We start from the raw sequence: 17,048 nt of genomic DNA on the forward strand, positions 1-17,048 counted from the left end.
AATTAGATTAATATTTATAATGAGCAGAGAAATTGCAAAATTATTGTTTTCACTTTAATAGTTTTCTGGAGGTCTATCCACCTCTATTTTTTTTCCCTTCAATTCAAAATCTAATCTTTCTATTAAATTAGTTCTTCTCTTCATACCACTGTTACTAGAATTTTAGGCCTTAAAATGTTATCCATACCACTTTTACTCTCTCTCTCTCTCTCTCTCTCTCTCTCTCTCTATATATATATATATATTTACTGTAATAGTCTTCAAATATGTAGATTTCTGCTTTAATTGAGTTCCGGGGGCCTTTACTTTTGAATACGGTTGTGTGAAGACGAATTGACAAAAATTATAACATAAATTCTCTCCATCAAGTCACGTAAGGGAGGGAATTCATGAGAGATTTACACGATTATTACCGGTGTCTCTTAAATTTTAAGGTCATTTTTAATTTACTTTATAAATTTTAAAAACCTTCATTTTTCTTTTTAAATTTTAAATTGTTTCCCTTTAACACCTTTTGTTTCATATAAAGAAAAAGAGAATAAAGAATCACATGGCATTTTTATTTGAATTTTCGTTAAAAAGAAATAGATAAAAACTACGTGATCACATTTAATCCTTTCTTTTTCCGTCTAATTTTAACACAAATTCTTATAAAAGGGTTTAAATGGGACAAATACAGAATTCAAGGGAGTAAAGCGAAAATTTTTAAAGTTTAAAGGGCAGTGAGAATGACCTTAAAATTTAAGGAAAATAATTTAAAAAATATATTTATAACCTCTAAAATACAAGTTTAAAGCATCAATATTCTTTTGGGTGGGGGCACTTTTTTTTAAAGGAAAAAAAAAAAGAATTCATTGAACTCAAAGGAGAACCCTTTTTTTTTTTTTTTTTTTTTTTTTTTTTTTTTTTTTTTTGCCGTTCAAAAAAAAAAGTGAACTTTTTATTTTTATTTTTTATTTTTCCAAGAGCTTACCTTGTCAAAGCAGCCAGTGGCGATTCTCCAACGCCATTTCATTTTCATATGGATTTCTATTTCTTGGGTAGAGAAGAATTCTTCCCAATTATGATTATCATGCCATTATTGATGCAATTAGTTAGTAGTGAAAATGAAAGACAAGGATAGCTTATCATGGCAAAAGTCTCCATAATATTGTATGAGAAAGCATGCAGGGACCTTGTACTACGTTAATTTGTCTAGCTGTGAGATTCCTCTTATTCCTTTTTTTTTTTTTTTTTTTTTTTGGGCTAGCATTGACATTACACAAAAATGACCGCGCATAATATTACAAGTATTTCTATGCAATTGCAAGAAAAAAGAGATACACTCAAATGTACTATTTTCAGCTATTTGGTTAAAATTCAATTAAAAATGTTTGGTACAATTCAGCTTCAATAATTTACACCCCCTTTTTTTATTTTTGGAATGAAACTACCTGATATAATCATAATAATCACAAAAATTTCCCAATTTGTGAATTTTTCTCCTCTACAGTATCACAATTTTTATTCCAAACACCCCGGGCTTATCAACCTGCTTCTATGATTTTGGTATCACTAATTCTATAAACATGTTGCTCTAACTAATCTGAGACTTGCTTCACACCCAAATGAACAATTCTTTAACAAAATTCTTTACCTATACTTGTGTATTTTCTTTCCGCCTTTCGCAAGAGGTCTTGAGTCGTTGCTAACTAATCATAAGAAGTCCGATCTTCTACGCTGAAACTTGAATAAGAATGCTTCTTTGATCATAACTTACAGCCTTCATGTTGACGAGTTCATCGAGTGCGCGGTAGTTGAAGAGTTTAGTGAGCGACTAGTCTCGTGCTTTAAGAATAGAGCGTAGAGTAGCTCGTTCCATGTATCGGGGACTCCAGGCAGGCACCAGTGGCTGCAGTCTTGGCGATGGGGGGACACAGGACCCATGTTGGGCCCGAGATAATACAAAGACGAATGCCCGTCTTTTCTCTGCCCAGTCATCCGTGTTACATTCAGCACCATGAAATTCGTCGCCTCTAACGCGTCTGAGTGAGCTGAAAAGACACTGTTTGCTATTTGAAATTGCTCCCAATTATCAGAAGGCACCAACGAGGATCCTAGCTCCGGCAATGTCTCCAAGTGACAGCTTCCTCCATTCTTCCAATCCCCGCCTCTGCATAAATCCATGCCATTTTTAGCATTAACAAGCGTTGAACACACGTTGAACAACGGGAAAAACGAATCGTCTCAAGTGAGGAAAAGAAACCTGAAATGGACCGGGGCGTATGTACGAAAGAAAACCTGCGTCTTGTTTGAGTTGATATGATTCTCTATCCAGCGAACCACAGTCTCAATGGACTTTTGGTATGCATCTTGAACCTTCATTTCCATCTTTACTTTTGCCCCTTCTTGGAAGTAACAGCCCCTGCGCAAGAGTTCGACGAGAAAGTTATGAAACACGAAAAATACTTATCGTTTCTGGTAATCATAAGTTTTGTGTATTTACTATTTTTATGAAGTGCTCAAAGAAAATGTAAAGAAAATTAACTTCTCCGAAACATAATAAAGTATGCATAGAGGATTATAGAAGTTACCCTCTAATGGTCTTCCCGTAATTCCACCAGCGCCCGGTGTTAAACACCAACACATCAGCATTTCTCCATTGAGAAGAAGACCAATCCATTTGATCCAACTTTAGAGTTGTCTTGATGTTTTCCGGGGATCTAGCAGGGGCGCGGCTCTGCAGCACAAGGAAGGGGGCCCTATAGTATTCTATAGTGCAGTTAAAATTCTTGAACTTGAAGATCAAGAATCCCTTGTGTTTTGTAATAGGACTGCCATTGACTTCATAAATCGAGTCCTTGTCGGGTTCTGCGGAAGAAAGCAGGCACAAGAGCGACTCCCATTGGTTTCTTCCAATCGAATCGCCAACGAAAACTAGTCGTTTCCCCCGCAACTTCTCCAACATCAACTTGGCATCAAATCTGGTTTTGTTGTTACCAAAAAGATTAATTAGCACCCTCTTCGTGACATCAATTAAGTTTATCGCCATTTATGAAAATTTTATGCATCATCGACAACTGCTGTTAATTTTTACTAATGGCATACATTAAATCAACAGGATTGTTAAAGATGAAAATTTACAAAAACATCAGACACCCCTAAACAAAATGAATAGAGAAAGTAGAAATTTCCACTAATAGAAACAAAAGTTCATAGAAGATAACAATTTTATTTGTCTATTTTTTCTGGAGGAGAAAATTATTTCTCCTCATTGATAATAGCCTCATGTCACCATCCAATACCTCACAGGAATTAAAAGTGTGAAAGAAAAGACAAAACTGACACATCAATAAAACGTTTACTTAAAATTGCCCTAGAAGTATAACAAATTTTTCCAAAAACATCACTAGCATATCCCCTTGAAGAAGATGATGATTTATGACTTCAAAGATGAAAGTAAAATTGTGAGTCATGTTCACCCCAGAAGACTATAAATATGAAAGTCACTACTCATTCCTCACAATTGATATTAATCCTAAGAAAATGATCACAAAAGCATTATATACCAATAAAAATTAATGGTGCGGAGAAACAGTATCCTAAAATGCAGCCAAAGACAGATAAGGCATCTTTTGAAGTTCATTTTTTGTAATTATTATCACTTCAAATATTTTATTTGGTCTCGAAATAATGGAATGTTGAAAGGAACAATCCACTAATTTTTGTTTGACTAACATAATATAGTGCTAAACATAATAATCCACTTTCAACCATTCAAAACACTTGATCATGGGGACTTGCACACTTAGCTCCACAATTAACAAATAATTAAATGTTCAATACCAACAAAAAATTCTAAATCCTTTTTTTTTTTTTTTGGTTCTCCCTAGTTTTCTCAGAAGAATTAAAAAAGAAAACCAAAAAGAAAATAAGAAATCAGAACCTGGGCAAGTTACAATTCCTAGGCTGCCATCTCCACTTGGTGTAGAACAAATCAGGACGACCATTTTCAGAGCACCGGAACCCATCATCCATAAAACGACAATCTTTGGACTGGTAAAGAGGATACGACTCATCCCAAACCCAATCACCATCAAACACATCACAAAGATGAACCTTTTCTCCAAGAAACTCAACTTTGGGAATTTCACCACCATTAGAAGACCCTTTTGTCTGCAACCAAACAAACCTCTCCGATTGGCCAGAAATTCTGAACCCTTTTGAGAAAGCTCTTGAATCCAAGTAAAAGAAGCAGAAAATCACACAAACAGTGACAAAGAAGAACCCCAGTACCACCAAAGACGGCTCAAAGAGCCTCAACCGCTTGAACTTCTTCAAAGCTTCTGAGAATAATGGCATGGATTCAAGGTCTAACTTAGACATTGGAACTCCAAAAAAAAAAAAAAAAAAAACAGATTTTGGAATCTGGGTTTTCGTAAGTTTCTCCTCTAAGATGAAAAAGAATCAACTTTTTGTGGATTGGAAGCAACAAGAGAGCACAACTTCATGGGCCAACCAATAAAACTGAATCCAAAAAAAAAATGTTTTTGAGTAGTTTTTTATCAGTGTGTGTGGCTTTGCTTGGTAGGTCAGTTTTGTAAAGTCATGAATGCCAAAAAAAAAAAAAAAGAACAAAAGAAAAATTAAAAAAAGTATAGCCCAGATGGGTATGGAGTAAGCAAGGCAGCATTCATGGCGGAATAAGCTTATAATAAATATACTTTCCCCTTTTCCTCCTCTTTCTGTCACCTTAGGATGAGAGAGAAAGTGTTAGAGAGAGGGGATGGTTCGGTGAGTAGAATAATGAGGAAAAAAACACCTGTGGGAAATGGGATTTATTAGAAGTACTATTTAGTTCCAAATCCAAATGATGTCTTAAGATTTGTGAAGTGAAAAAAGATAAAAAAAAATAATGGGAAATGGGATTTAAATGGGTTTGAGTGTTTTTTTTTTTTTTGGTTAAACTGTTTGAGCTTTGTGAAGTCCAAACGTGGGATGTGAAGGAACTGGAGAAAAAAGGGAGTGAGAAAAGGCCAATAACGGTTGGGAGATGATGTCCCACTCTCTGTTTGAAACGTGGGAATTTGGAGAGGGAAAATTTTCTGAGTTGGGAGATTTTTTTATTGGGTCGTGTGAATCACGAGAGAATGGGGAGAGTGGGTGGTTTTTTTTTTTTTTTTTTTTTTTTTTTTTTTTTTTTTTTTTTTTGTCGTTTGAACGATAATCCCGACAGCACTAACGCTGTAAAGCAGTTTCTTGTTGCTTATTAGTTATTCTCCCTAATTTGTCCTCCGGTGAATTATTTAGGACAGCAAGAGGGAGGGTTGTTTTGGGTAATTTTGACAAAATATTTCTTAAAAATATTTGAATCATAATTTTTACCTTTTATTTTTTATTCATAATTTTTTTTAATTAAATAATTATATTAATAAAAAAATATTTATCAAAAGTAAAGAATAAAAATACATAGCACCAGCTCTTAAAAAAAAATTCTTATTGGTGGGTGTAAAGTGAAAAACAAATTATAATTTAACAGAATTCTCTCACAAAAGTACATGGAAATTCAACGGAATTTTCTGATGAAAAATATGAAAATTCATTATTATAACTTATCAAGTTGTTTTCTTTTAAGATCTTTTCCACTTGTACCCTCTGATCATTCGCATTCATTTCACAACTCAAATTTTTATGTGATAAAAAAAATACTATAATAAAAAAATTAAATTTAAATTTTCATTATCATTCTTCCTAATTTTTCCTCCGAAAAATATTAGCATCATACTTTTGTCATTTTCTTCACTCATTTTCTGTTCAAATAATAATATATCATATTAATAGAGTTCAAGCATTAAACAATAAATATAGAGAGTGATAAAAAAAAATATAAGGTTAGTATTTTACTTTGTCCTCCGGTAAATTATTTAGGAGAGGAAGGGAATTTTTGTGATATGAAAAAAAAAACTTCGGCAAAAAAAAAAAAAAAAACATTAGCATCCTTAAAAATAAAAAATTTAATGGGGTGTAAATTGGAACAAAAAAATAATTTAACAGAATTTTTTTAACAAAAGTATGAAAATTCAACGTAATTTTCTAACGAAAAATATGAAAATTGATTATTAAAACTTATCAAGTAGTTTTCTTTTAAGATTTGTTTTTCACTTGTAGCTTCCGGTCATTTCCATGTGTTTTTTCACAACTCAAATTTTTTATGTGATAGAAAGTATTATAACAAAAAAGTTAAATTTTATAAGAAAAAATACTGTAACGAAAAAGTTTGAGTTGTGAAAAAAAAAAAAGTTAAGATCTCTTGAATTTTAAAAATTCCAACTTTACCTTTTAAATTTTAGTCTTATTCAACTTCCTCCGTTAGATTTCTATTAAAAACATACTTGAAAAATAGGTTAGTATAGTCACACGATCGGTGGTGCAGTCGTGTGATATTTTTCTTATAAATTTTGTTAAAAACAAATGAAAAATTGAAAAAATCTAACAAAAACTCAAAATTCTAACAAAACGGGTTAGTTGAAACTAATTCAAAATTCAAAAGAGAATGTCAAAACTTTTAAAGCTCAGAGTACAAATTGAGAATGATCTTAAAATTTAATGCCACAAATAAAATTTAACTTTTTTTAACTAAAATTTCAAAGGAATGATGCAACTAGAGACTTTCCAAAGGTCATCAATTCTAGTGCTACTCTTAACTGGTGATCAGAATCTATCATATGCATTAGTACTGTATGATTGCATAAACCTTACTGAGTAATACTACTCTAAAAAATTCTTTAAAAGAAAGAATGTAAATAATGGGTGTGTTTGAAACTCGTTCTAAAATGATTTTATTTTTTTTGTATAAAAATGGAAATGAAAACGTTTTCAATCTCAGACATAAATTATTTTTAAAAATGTGTTTGGTAGTTTTATCAAGAGATTATTTTCAATATAAAAAAACCCATCAATGTCTCTCTCTCTGCTCAAGAGAGGAGAAAACGAAAACAAAAAATGAAAAACAACTAAAAGTCAATTTTCATTTCTCTCTAATTTTACACTAAATTAAAAAATCGTTTTCATTTTCGTTTTTTGTCTTTAATTGTATCAAACACCATTTTAAAATCATTTTTATTTTTTCTTTCTTGAAAAACGTAAAAAAAATAAACAAGAACAACTCCAAACACGGCGAATGTTTTTAGCCCTTATTGAAAAAAAGTTGAGGCCTAAGACTGTTTGATCCAACAATACCGAGAAATTTGGGTGGGTGGCGTGGTAATTTGATGAAAGAAGTTGTGGGTTCGCTCCCATAGAAAGTGTTTAGGCACATACTCACTCTTTTTATCATTATTTTTATTTGGCCCCGTTTTTTTCGCTCATTCGAGTTTAGAATTTGAATTTTGCTACAGTAAAAAGCTCTCAGAAATAGTCACATCTAACTTTTTTACTACAGTAAAAAACTTATACACAACATCACATCTTAACTCGAATTAAAAACTCGAATTAGCGAACCGAACGGGTTCACGTTTATAACCCCTTGGATGGAGTTCAAAAATTTGCGGTCATGTAATTCAACCACTTTCTATTAAACTTTGACAACAAAATCCTCATGAAAAATTGAAAAATGTTTTCGTCCTTGCCATTGCAATATCAACAAAGAAAAAAAAAAAAAAAAAAAAAAAAAAAAAAGCAAAGTGCCAAAGGCGCCATATGAATACAAATTTCCCCCAAAAAATAAAATTTACATATTTCTTTATTGTTTGATTAATATCCATCCATGTCTATGATCGGTCATGATGCAATCAGAACAAAATAGTCAAATTAAACATTGTTATCAGCGAGAACATCAATGATGCAAGATAGAAAGAATAGACTCCGTTTTTTTCATTGATTCGAGTTTAAAATTTGAGTTTTGTTACAGTAAAAAGCTCTCAGAAACAGTCACATTTAATTTTTTTACTATAATAAACAGTTCTCACATAACATCACATATTAACTCAAATTAAAAACTCGAATTAGTGAATTAAAGCCTCGAATTAACGAACTGAATGGGAACAACTTTTTATAATTTCCTAAATTCGTTGATATTTTCTTCTAAGATGATTAGAAAGAACATTAGGAAGGCAAGATGAAGAGGTTTCTTAAGTTCTAAAATTATTGTCTTGTCACAATCAACCAAGGAAAACAAGGATGACATCAGAGGTTATCTCCATTATTTTATTTTTATCCAAACAACACATCAGTTATTATCAATCACCAGTTCAACATATTTATCATCACATTCAACCAAAAAATATATATATTTATCATCAGACTCACAATAAATTATCTGATTTTTTCGTGTGGATATTAATAATCTGATAATTGAACCTTAAGAAAGCCAATCTGACGATTAAGTTAATTACCAATTTATTTTATTTTCTGGATAAGACTTTGTAGCCTCCTCAATTTATATAATCATTTGAATTTTTTCATGGTATTATTTTTTTAAAAGAAAATTACATTTCATTAAAACACTGATAAACAATCGTCTTAGTCTGATGGGACAAACGCATGTCTGAGACTCGAAATTGGGAAAACACCTAGGTACACTAACAATGAGCCGACTAAAAACTCAACTAGAGAAAATCTCTTTATTCAACATAAGCTGTTGAGCGATAGAGGGGCAGATCGTCAAAACCCATAGAAGGGGGACATCTATATGGCATAGAAAAAATTCTAACCGGACCAAGACCATTCTATCAACATTAAACCGAATACCTAAATCTAATAAAAAACAACAAACCAGATGTGGGTCGGGTGAGAAAACCACTAACCTTATTACAAATACAAAAGTTATAAAAAGAAAAAAAATCTCTGACCATTGCCAGTAGAAACTTCCGGTAAAAGGCGTCCGGCCAAAGGACCATCGAGAAAAATAGCCAGCAAAGAAATCTCAGCCATCAAGTAAAAAACTCTCCTGAGAAAGGAGACTGTCCAATCGACGTCTAAGTTCCTAACCTAGTCAGATATACTCAAACAAAGCCAGCACATCGTACACTACCACTACCAATAAAAAGCTCAAAATGAGACGTGCCGAAATATCAAATTTTATAGCCGGGAACCTGACGCTGCGCCTGGAGATGATGCCAAAGCTCTAGCCAATTTTTACTCTCCAAAGACTTCTCACTCTCTCTCTAAAAAAGGCGTTTCATTTTAGCAATCGTATTTGTAGTCTTCTTCTATTTTTAATTTTTTCTTAAGAAGAACTTTTTTGAGCTGACCAACCGAAAGAAAAAAAAAGAACTTTTTTCATGGTATTATTTATTTTAAATATAATCTATTTCAATTTTTTTTTAGACTTGGTCTTTTCAACATGGCACGAAGTTTCTTATTCAGTTTTTTTATTAACCTTGCTGCAATTTACTATGTAAAGAAAAGAAAAAGCATAAATGTCAAATAGTTCTTTTTTTTTTTTTTTTTTAATTTGGGGTGAGAAATTGAAATCTACATCTTATAATAAAGTCAAATATGAAATTGCTGTTGAGCTATCCTATCCTGTAATTACAAATTATTTGCATAACTTAATATCTGTACTTGAACCTTAGATAACATACTAATAACAAAACAAGAAAATAAAGTAAGTAATGGGTACAATGCACGTTACCCCTAGATCCAAGTAATGGGTGCAATGCACGTTCTTTTTTATGGTGACCTTACCCCTAGATCCATGCAAAAGATCTTATTTCTTTCCATTATATCCACGCTTCACCTAAATTCTTATTCTTATATATTAAATAAAAGGGATGGTAAAAAAGGCTAAACAACGAGAAATGGTTTCTGATATACAAGTTAAACATTGTACGTTACCACATACTAATATACTATTATGAAAAGGACTATTTTACTATTTTTTAACTCGCATTATTTTTATATACCTTGTTCTTTTGAGTTTATTAAACAATTTGTTTTTATGTACCTTGTTATTTTGAGTTTATTAAAAAAAAAAAAGAAGCTTGCCTTGTATTTTAAATACCTTCAAAATAATACCTTTAAATTTTTATCCCTTACTCTTAATTAATATTATTTTTAGTCAAATAATTATATTAATCAGAAGAATATTAATTAAGAGTAAGGAGTAAAAATCCAAATCTATGTACTTCCCGTTCACTTCGCTGATTCGAGTTTGTAATTCGAGTTGAGATGTGATTTTACGTGAGAGCTTTTTACTGTAGCAAAAAAGTCAGATGTGACTGTTTCTGAGAACTTTTTACTGCAGCAAAACTCAAATTCTAAACTCGAATCGGTGAAGTGAACGAGACCTTAAATTTGTACATTTTTCTATGTACATGCTTACCTTGTTTTCTGAATTGACGAAGTTATGGTTCGCAACTCGCAGCTTATGAATAAACATGTAATCCAAACAATAATTGACAAATTTACCATTTGCATTGTAGCTTAAAAATACAATTTTAATTATGCTATTTCCTTTATTTCTTTAAAATATTAAAAAAATACAAATTTAACATGAATTTGAAATTCAAAGATATAATTTTGAAACGTTCAAAATGTAAAGTTTTCTTTTTCTATTAAACTCAAAAGGTAGAATATAAGATCATAAATTCATAAATTATCCATATATATGAAGATCAAACTAGTTTTATTTTGTCATGTCATGATTGGTGATTGAAAAAAGAAAGACAAAAAAAAAAAAGTCCAATCTAAGTTTCGAACTCAACATGCATGGTCCACGAGCATTATTCAACTTCGCTATACCATTTTTTTTTACAAACAAAAAACAAGATTGAATTAAATAACAAGGTACACGTGAATCTGACTTTCTATGTAAAAAAAAAACCCATCTTATTTCTTTAAAAAAGCCAAAAAAATAAATAAATAAATAAAAAGAATTCTAAAGAATCTCTCGTGGATTAATAGACATCATCAAGAAAAATAAACAGCATTACGTACCGGCCATGCCCCATGTTCTGCCTTTTGCTGATTCAAGACGGTGAGATAATTAATTGGTATTACGTATTAACAAGCAATGCAATTTCTTTTTCTTTTTTTTTAGAAAAAAAGTGATGCATTTTTTTTCTCCTTGCAAAATGAGAATCACCAAGACCAATAAAATGGAAACTTCAGAGAACGAGGTTCACCAGCTAGCTAGTGACAAACGATTAAAATAAAGTTCACCCTAATTTTCAGGGTTTTATTTTTTATTTCGAAAAAAAAAAGTGCTTATTATACCAAAAAAAAAAAAAAAAAAAATCCATGAAGGGGGTATAAATGAATCACCTGAATTATATCTATTCATTCACAAGTGCAGAGAAATAGTTTCATGCATTTGCACAAGTCGAATTATGTTCAAGAATAAGATGTATGTTAAAGATGAGGTTTCTAGTTCTACTCCTCTTAATTACTTGCAATGCAAGGAAGATCTAGTGGAGAAGTTTGGATGACAAAGAACGCCATTATCCCAAAAGTGAGAAGTAGAAGCAATAAAAAAAAAAAGGACCATCAATTCTAGCTGAACATCATCTCCTTGTCCCACAGACAATGATAGGAATGATTGGGCTTATTTTTTTTATTTATTTTTTATTTTTTTTCAAACATATCATGGAACTCTACCAAATTTCTTCATAGCATATATAATTGATCAAGTTTGAGGAATCATAATATTTGGTACATAGAACTGTAAACAAATGTACATAAAGATGGTGGATTTCAACTTCATTTCTTGCCTTTCTTCTTACTCTCTTCTGACTCTTATTTCCCCACTGCAACCTGGAGGAGTCGAATAGAACTTATAATACGCAAAAGGGGGGTTCCCTGTAGTGCTAAAATTCCATTCATTTTGAAGGCTTGTGAAAGTGAAAGAAAAACTAATACAATATGACAAACATTCCGAATTCAACAATAGAAAGCTGATTATGATATTTCTCAGATCACATGAAACATTGACTTGTCCCAGTAATACAAGAATTCCATTCTCGTTATAGCTTTAGTAGATCTTTGACAGATTCAAGAAAATTAAAACTCGTGTGAAAGTGAAAGAGAAATCTAATACAACATGACAAAACCATCCATTCAGAATCTATCAACAGTAAGCTGAATATGAAAATTTCTCAAATCATGTGACATACCATACTGGCTCGAAGTTTGAGACAAGTTCTCTACAGAACAACCCCCAGCTAAATCTAGAAATAGGAAAACATCACAAAAGGTTTAACTACGTTCTTTAAAACATTGAACCTGCCCATCAGAGATTTCGCGGACCATACATCAGTTGTAGCACGAAATTCTTGCGTTCCTCGACGGGGCAACCAAAGAACGCCCTCACCCTGGTAGCATCTTGAGTGAGAAAAGTGTATGCTTTGTATCTGAGCCTTTCATCGACACCTATATTCACCAGTTCCGCAAAAACTTCTTCCTCCGAATAAACACGCGCTCTACTTCTCTTGGCAATGGCATTTCCTTCCCTTATTGCTTCTGTGACACTACTAATTGCTTCCCTCATACTTTCAAACTCTTTCCTAAACAAATCATCCCCTGGAGCATTGCGTTTTTTCCCTTTCAAACATGTTGCAGAATGATTCACATGGTGTTTGCTGTAATACACATGGCGTAATTGTAAGACATAGACTACATAACAAAGAACTTGAACTGCAGCTGCTCTTCGCCTCCGATCCCAATTTATCATCCAATCTTCTTCCTCATCTTCCTGATTTTCTTGCCCCGTCATCTACAACATATTTTTTGTAAAAAGAAAAAAGAAAACATTAATTCTATCTAAATGACATGAAATTGAATCCATAAAAGGTAAAACATTACAAAAACCTTATTTGTCCTAACTAGATGGCATGCTTTGTAAAACACTGAATCTTATGTCCATAAACTATACCCTCAAATGTGAGAGTAAAAAAATTGTCCAAGAAAACTAGGATAAAGTTTTAAATTTGCTTAAAGATTAGGATTTTTGGGCTATGTTCCGCTCCTTCAAAAGGACCAAACTTTCATCCACAAGGCAACCCCGTTTTCCATGCACGCAAGAGAAAACTGCTAAAGGTGGTAGATCCGTCAAAGGGAGAAACGCAGTCGCAGGTTTTCGACAGGTGCCCAAGTGATACAAATATCCGAAAGGATCAAAACAGTCATTTCATTTGCTTAAAGTATTCCTTTAATAGGTTAAAAAAAATGTATCCCTGGACGACCAAATGACGTGATACAACATTCAAAAAATGTGATAGTAAGAAAATTCGTGTAATATTACGGGAAATTTTGTATCACATCCGGGCCTGTGTAGATTATTTGAAGATTCCTAAAGTGACAATGGAAGACAGAAGGGTTTCAGAATGAAGCAACTTGTGCATGTAATCAAGAGCGGAGCATAATTCAAAGAAGTTTGAAAATTTGTATATTGTGGATATAACTTTATGGCAGCATTCGAGTAACATGAAGGGTAATGGCGTGTAAATAGATGGCAATGTACAGACACGTTAGTTAGTAAGAAGGGCATAAAAGAGAAGAGCGTAGCATGAAAATCTTATGCTACTTCAAGAGGTTTAGTGTAACCAAGTGATTGGCACCACGAGAGGATTTCAAAATAACGTAATATGCACAGAGTACAATGTTGTTGAATTATGATAAAATGCAGAGAATTAACCCTAGTAGAAGAGAATGCAATAACTTGGATGGTTGAGTAGGTACATGTGTCTGCATATATAACAAAGTAACAACTAACGGGTAAACCAATAAGCTTGCAAGGACAGAATAGTAATTGAACGATTAAACAAATCGAACTATGGTGGAAAATCAGGATCATGTTTGGTTGCAGCCTAACCAATCGGTCCTTGGTGGTCAAATGTTGTTGGATCATCGCTGACAGTGCATGTGGTTGTCATGTCTGATTGAGGCATTTGCATTTCATTGTGCGGGGACTTGGAGGTAGAGTAGGCAGCATTATGCGATTGAGAAAGAGGTGCGTAGAAAGTCCCCGCTGAGTTGTAATTTTCTGTTGAAGCTTGAGATTCAATAGGCGTTGTGTTTGTCTCTCGGACAGGAGTCTCCTTGTTCTTGCCCCTGTCTTTTCTTGGGCAAGTTTGCCTGTTGTGGCCATAGCTCTTGCATAGGCTACACTTTCTTCTTGCATTATCAGTGCCCTCGTCAACGTCCATAGTGTCTCTTTGTTGTTGACGGTTTCCTGTTCCCTTGTTTCTCACCACCAACGAATCCCTATGTATGGTGAAAGAAGGTTCGTCGTCTTCACTAACCTCGGCATTATGCGGATCCACATTAGATGGTTGCGACTCCATCAAGGACTTAAATTTCAAAGTTAGTCTGGCAAGTTCCATTCGCGTTTCATTGTAGTAGTCCTCCACTTTGGTTGCGTAGTATGCAAGGTGGTTAAAATCCGAGTTTAATGAGCCGAACCTAGCCATTTCCATAATTTCCGGTGGCACCTCGTTATGTGGTGGTGCATGCTGGTGCAACGGTGACTTTGCATTAATTGTCCACCTGCTCATGATTAATGAATTTGGAATACTTATCATGTTAAGAAACTTCATCACAGAGAAAATGTGGCAACATGGATAACCATCAGTCTCAAAAAGCAAGCAAGTGCAGTCAAGGTGCCCATCAAGCTTGCGATATTGAACAATATAAGGCGCATCTCCTTCTGGAAACTTGGTTAGGGAATAACGCCGATAATTGACGAGGTCCTCCATCGAGCGAACTGAGTAAGCATTTTGAAATTTTAATTCCCTAACCACTTTCTTATACATTCTTCGTGTGAACAAATTGGCAGCTTGCTCATAGTAAGGCCTAAGAATATCCCCTTGTGGAAGGGACGGAGTAGTGTTTTGATTGTAGAAGTCATCTTGCATCTCCTTCTGGCGTATCTTGTTCAATGCAAAGTCTATGCACGCAACAAACTCTATAAGGCAATTTGTACTATCAAGGAAGCGTCTTATATTTACATTCATTGATTCACATTGCTGCATGTTACGCATTCCTCCAAAAAAGTTGCCACGCAAATATGTCTCTGCCCAACTATCCCTTTCAAGGAACATTGTTTTTGCCCAATCATTATTTTCGAGTTTGTAGGCGTGGGTCAATGCTCCCCAACGCTCTAAGAACTCATTCTCGGAATAGAACTCGTATATAATTTGCTTGAAGTCTCTACTGAAGTTAATGTCTGTGATGTTCTTATCAACATTTTCCAAAAGATGACACCCACAAAGTCTATGTGTTGCTTCAGGCAATACTTGTGCTATCGCATTTTGGACAGATTTGTCTCCATTAGTGAGGATCACCTTTGGTTTCTTATTATTCATTCCTTCAAGGAACATCTGCAGCACCCATACAAATGAGTCAACAGTTTCATCGCATAACAGAGCAACACCGAAAACTGTTGTCCGAATATGGTGGTTAACCCCAACTAGCAGTAGTAATGGCTTATTGCATTTGTTGGTCTTAAAAGTGGTGTCGAAAGCCAAAACATCTCCAAAAGCGGCATAATCTCTTCGTGACTTTCCATCGGCCCAGAAAATATTACACAACCTATTTTCTTCATCCGCATTGTATGCGCAATAGAAATCGCCACCATGATTACGAGCTAAACATTGAATGTAACCTAGTGCGCCATCCGAATCAATGATTTTAGCATCTTTCTCCTTTGCTTTGCGAGCTCTAAGGAGTTCATCATGTCCCCCTATCTTAAGAGCGATGATATCCATTATATGACAAGTCTTTGTTCCCACCCTCTTCGAGGATGCGCTCTTGGTGGCAACAACATAATCAGTTACCCTGAGGTTGGACCTTAGAAACTGCATTTGCTTAAAAGATGCACAGTCATGGTTATGTGCGGGAACAAACTCTTTTGCAATCCATTTGTTGCTGGCTCTATTTGTGTTCACACGTAGATTAGCTCTGCAACCGCATCTGGTTTCGGTCGTCGGCCCTCTCTTACGGTTTTCTAGTTGTAGCCACTTTTTCCTGCGAAACCCTTCTCGCGAGCAAGTGAAACGTCTACTCCAAATGTTTCCATCAAAATCTCTCCTGACATCATTTTTTCTGTACTTAAAGCCTATGAGCTTGGAGTAGAAATCGTAGAATGTCTCCCACGTGTCCAGATTGTCAAGCTCTTTTCCAACTACGTCTTTCGAGGCAACATCCCATGCATTCTTCTCTATTTCAAGTAAGTTCATAAACCTTGACCACTCATCGGTGTTTTCGACACCGGCACTCTCCCGATTGTTCGAAGTGTCTGCCATAGTATATTGGACACTGAAACATAACATCGAACAAATGTTAAATTGAAGAGTTCTGTTCTTGGGTGAAATCCGGACCTTCCTCGGCAAGAAGCCCCCATCTATGTCTCCCTAGTTTGAACTAGGATCTTAAATTTTCCTACGAGAAAGACTACTTCTTCTTCTTATTATTGTCATTATTACTATTTTGTTTTTTTTTTTTAATTCCATCGTATTATTATTGCGAATCCTTGATTTCACAACAAGCTGGCATGAAAAAAGCAAAAGAACTGAAAATAACAAGAGACCTCTTCTTATTCTCACATACCATGTATTAGAATTTGACAAGAAAAACGACTTAAATGAATCAAACTTCAACCCACTAAGCTTCTAACCAGCTACTCTTTATATATCAATTTCAATTTCATCACAATAGAATAATATTTAAAACCCAAAATGTTGAAAGAAACAAAAAAAGAAAGAAAGGGGGAAAAAAAAAACATACCTTTGGGAGCAGAGGACCAAATTACGTCGATCCAAACATGAATTCAATCAGAAAAACAGAAACCCAAGTAAGAAAAAGAAGGAAACGAAAAGAAAAGAAGCTAAATTTGAGAGAAACTAATGAGTGATTGATTGAGATTAGGTGGTGGGTGAGGTTTTAGTTTTGTGAGGATGATGATTCAGGGTAGTTTGAAGAAGAAGAAGAAGGTTGAGATTGAGAATGTTCTACAGAAAGTTGAGCTTTTTCAAGGAAGGGCTTGAAGCCAAGGTAAAGAGTCAAGTATCCGAAAGCCATGGCTCCAACAACCACCACTCCTGATCTCATTGCGTTCATCTTTCTTCTGTCCC

At 33.9% G+C, this 17,048-nt stretch overlaps 2 protein-coding genes across 2 annotated transcripts; both read right to left on the reverse strand.

Annotated features, from left to right (window-relative positions):
- Positions 1-2,226: 2,226 nt before the first annotated feature.
- On the reverse strand, positions 2,227-4,350 carry LOC21390751 (protein trichome birefringence-like 10). The gene is made up of 3 exons (XM_024164042.1): positions 3,926-4,350; positions 2,574-2,963; positions 2,227-2,404 (listed from the first exon to the last, which is right to left on the reverse strand). The coding sequence occupies exons 1-3, from the start codon at positions 4,339-4,341 to the stop codon at positions 2,227-2,229; spliced, it is 984 nt and encodes a 327-aa protein (XP_024019810.1). The 5' UTR covers positions 4,342-4,350.
- A 7,566-nt stretch (positions 4,351-11,916) lies between these two features.
- On the reverse strand, positions 11,917-16,847 carry LOC21390752 (protein FAR1-RELATED SEQUENCE 5). The gene is made up of 3 exons (XM_010095700.2): positions 16,702-16,847; positions 13,790-16,233; positions 11,917-12,691 (listed from the first exon to the last, which is right to left on the reverse strand). Exons 2-3 carry the CDS (start codon positions 16,218-16,220, stop codon positions 12,663-12,665), a joined length of 2,460 nt encoding a protein of 819 aa, XP_010094002.2. The 5' UTR covers positions 16,221-16,233; positions 16,702-16,847; the 3' UTR covers positions 11,917-12,662.
- Positions 16,848-17,048: the final 201 nt, after the last annotated feature.

The sequence above is a fragment of the Morus notabilis genome, unplaced genomic scaffold (assembly GCF_000414095.1).
Source record: "Morus notabilis unplaced genomic scaffold, ASM41409v2 Scaffold1027, whole genome shotgun sequence".
Taxonomy (NCBI): Eukaryota; Viridiplantae; Streptophyta; class Magnoliopsida; order Rosales; family Moraceae; genus Morus; species Morus notabilis.

Coding starts and splice junctions, on each gene's coding strand:
- LOC21390751 (XM_024164042.1), bottom strand. CDS start 4,341: ATGCCATTATTCTCAGAAGCTTTGAAGAAGTTCAAGCGGTTGAGGCTC. Junction 2,964..3,925: donor AGGAATTGTAACTTGCCCAG/GTTCTGATTTCT, acceptor CAACAAAACCAG/ATTTGATGCCAAGTTGATGT. Junction 2,405..2,573: donor TACGGGAAGACCATTAGAGG/GTAACTTCTATA, acceptor ACTCTTGCGCAG/GGGCTGTTACTTCCAAGAAG.
- LOC21390752 (XM_010095700.2), bottom strand. CDS start 16,220: ATGGCAGACACTTCGAACAATCGGGAGAGTGCCGGTGTCGAAAACACC. Junction 12,692..13,789: donor TGACCACCAAGGACCGATTG/GTTAGGCTGCAA, acceptor AATATGTTGTAG/ATGACGGGGCAAGAAAATCA.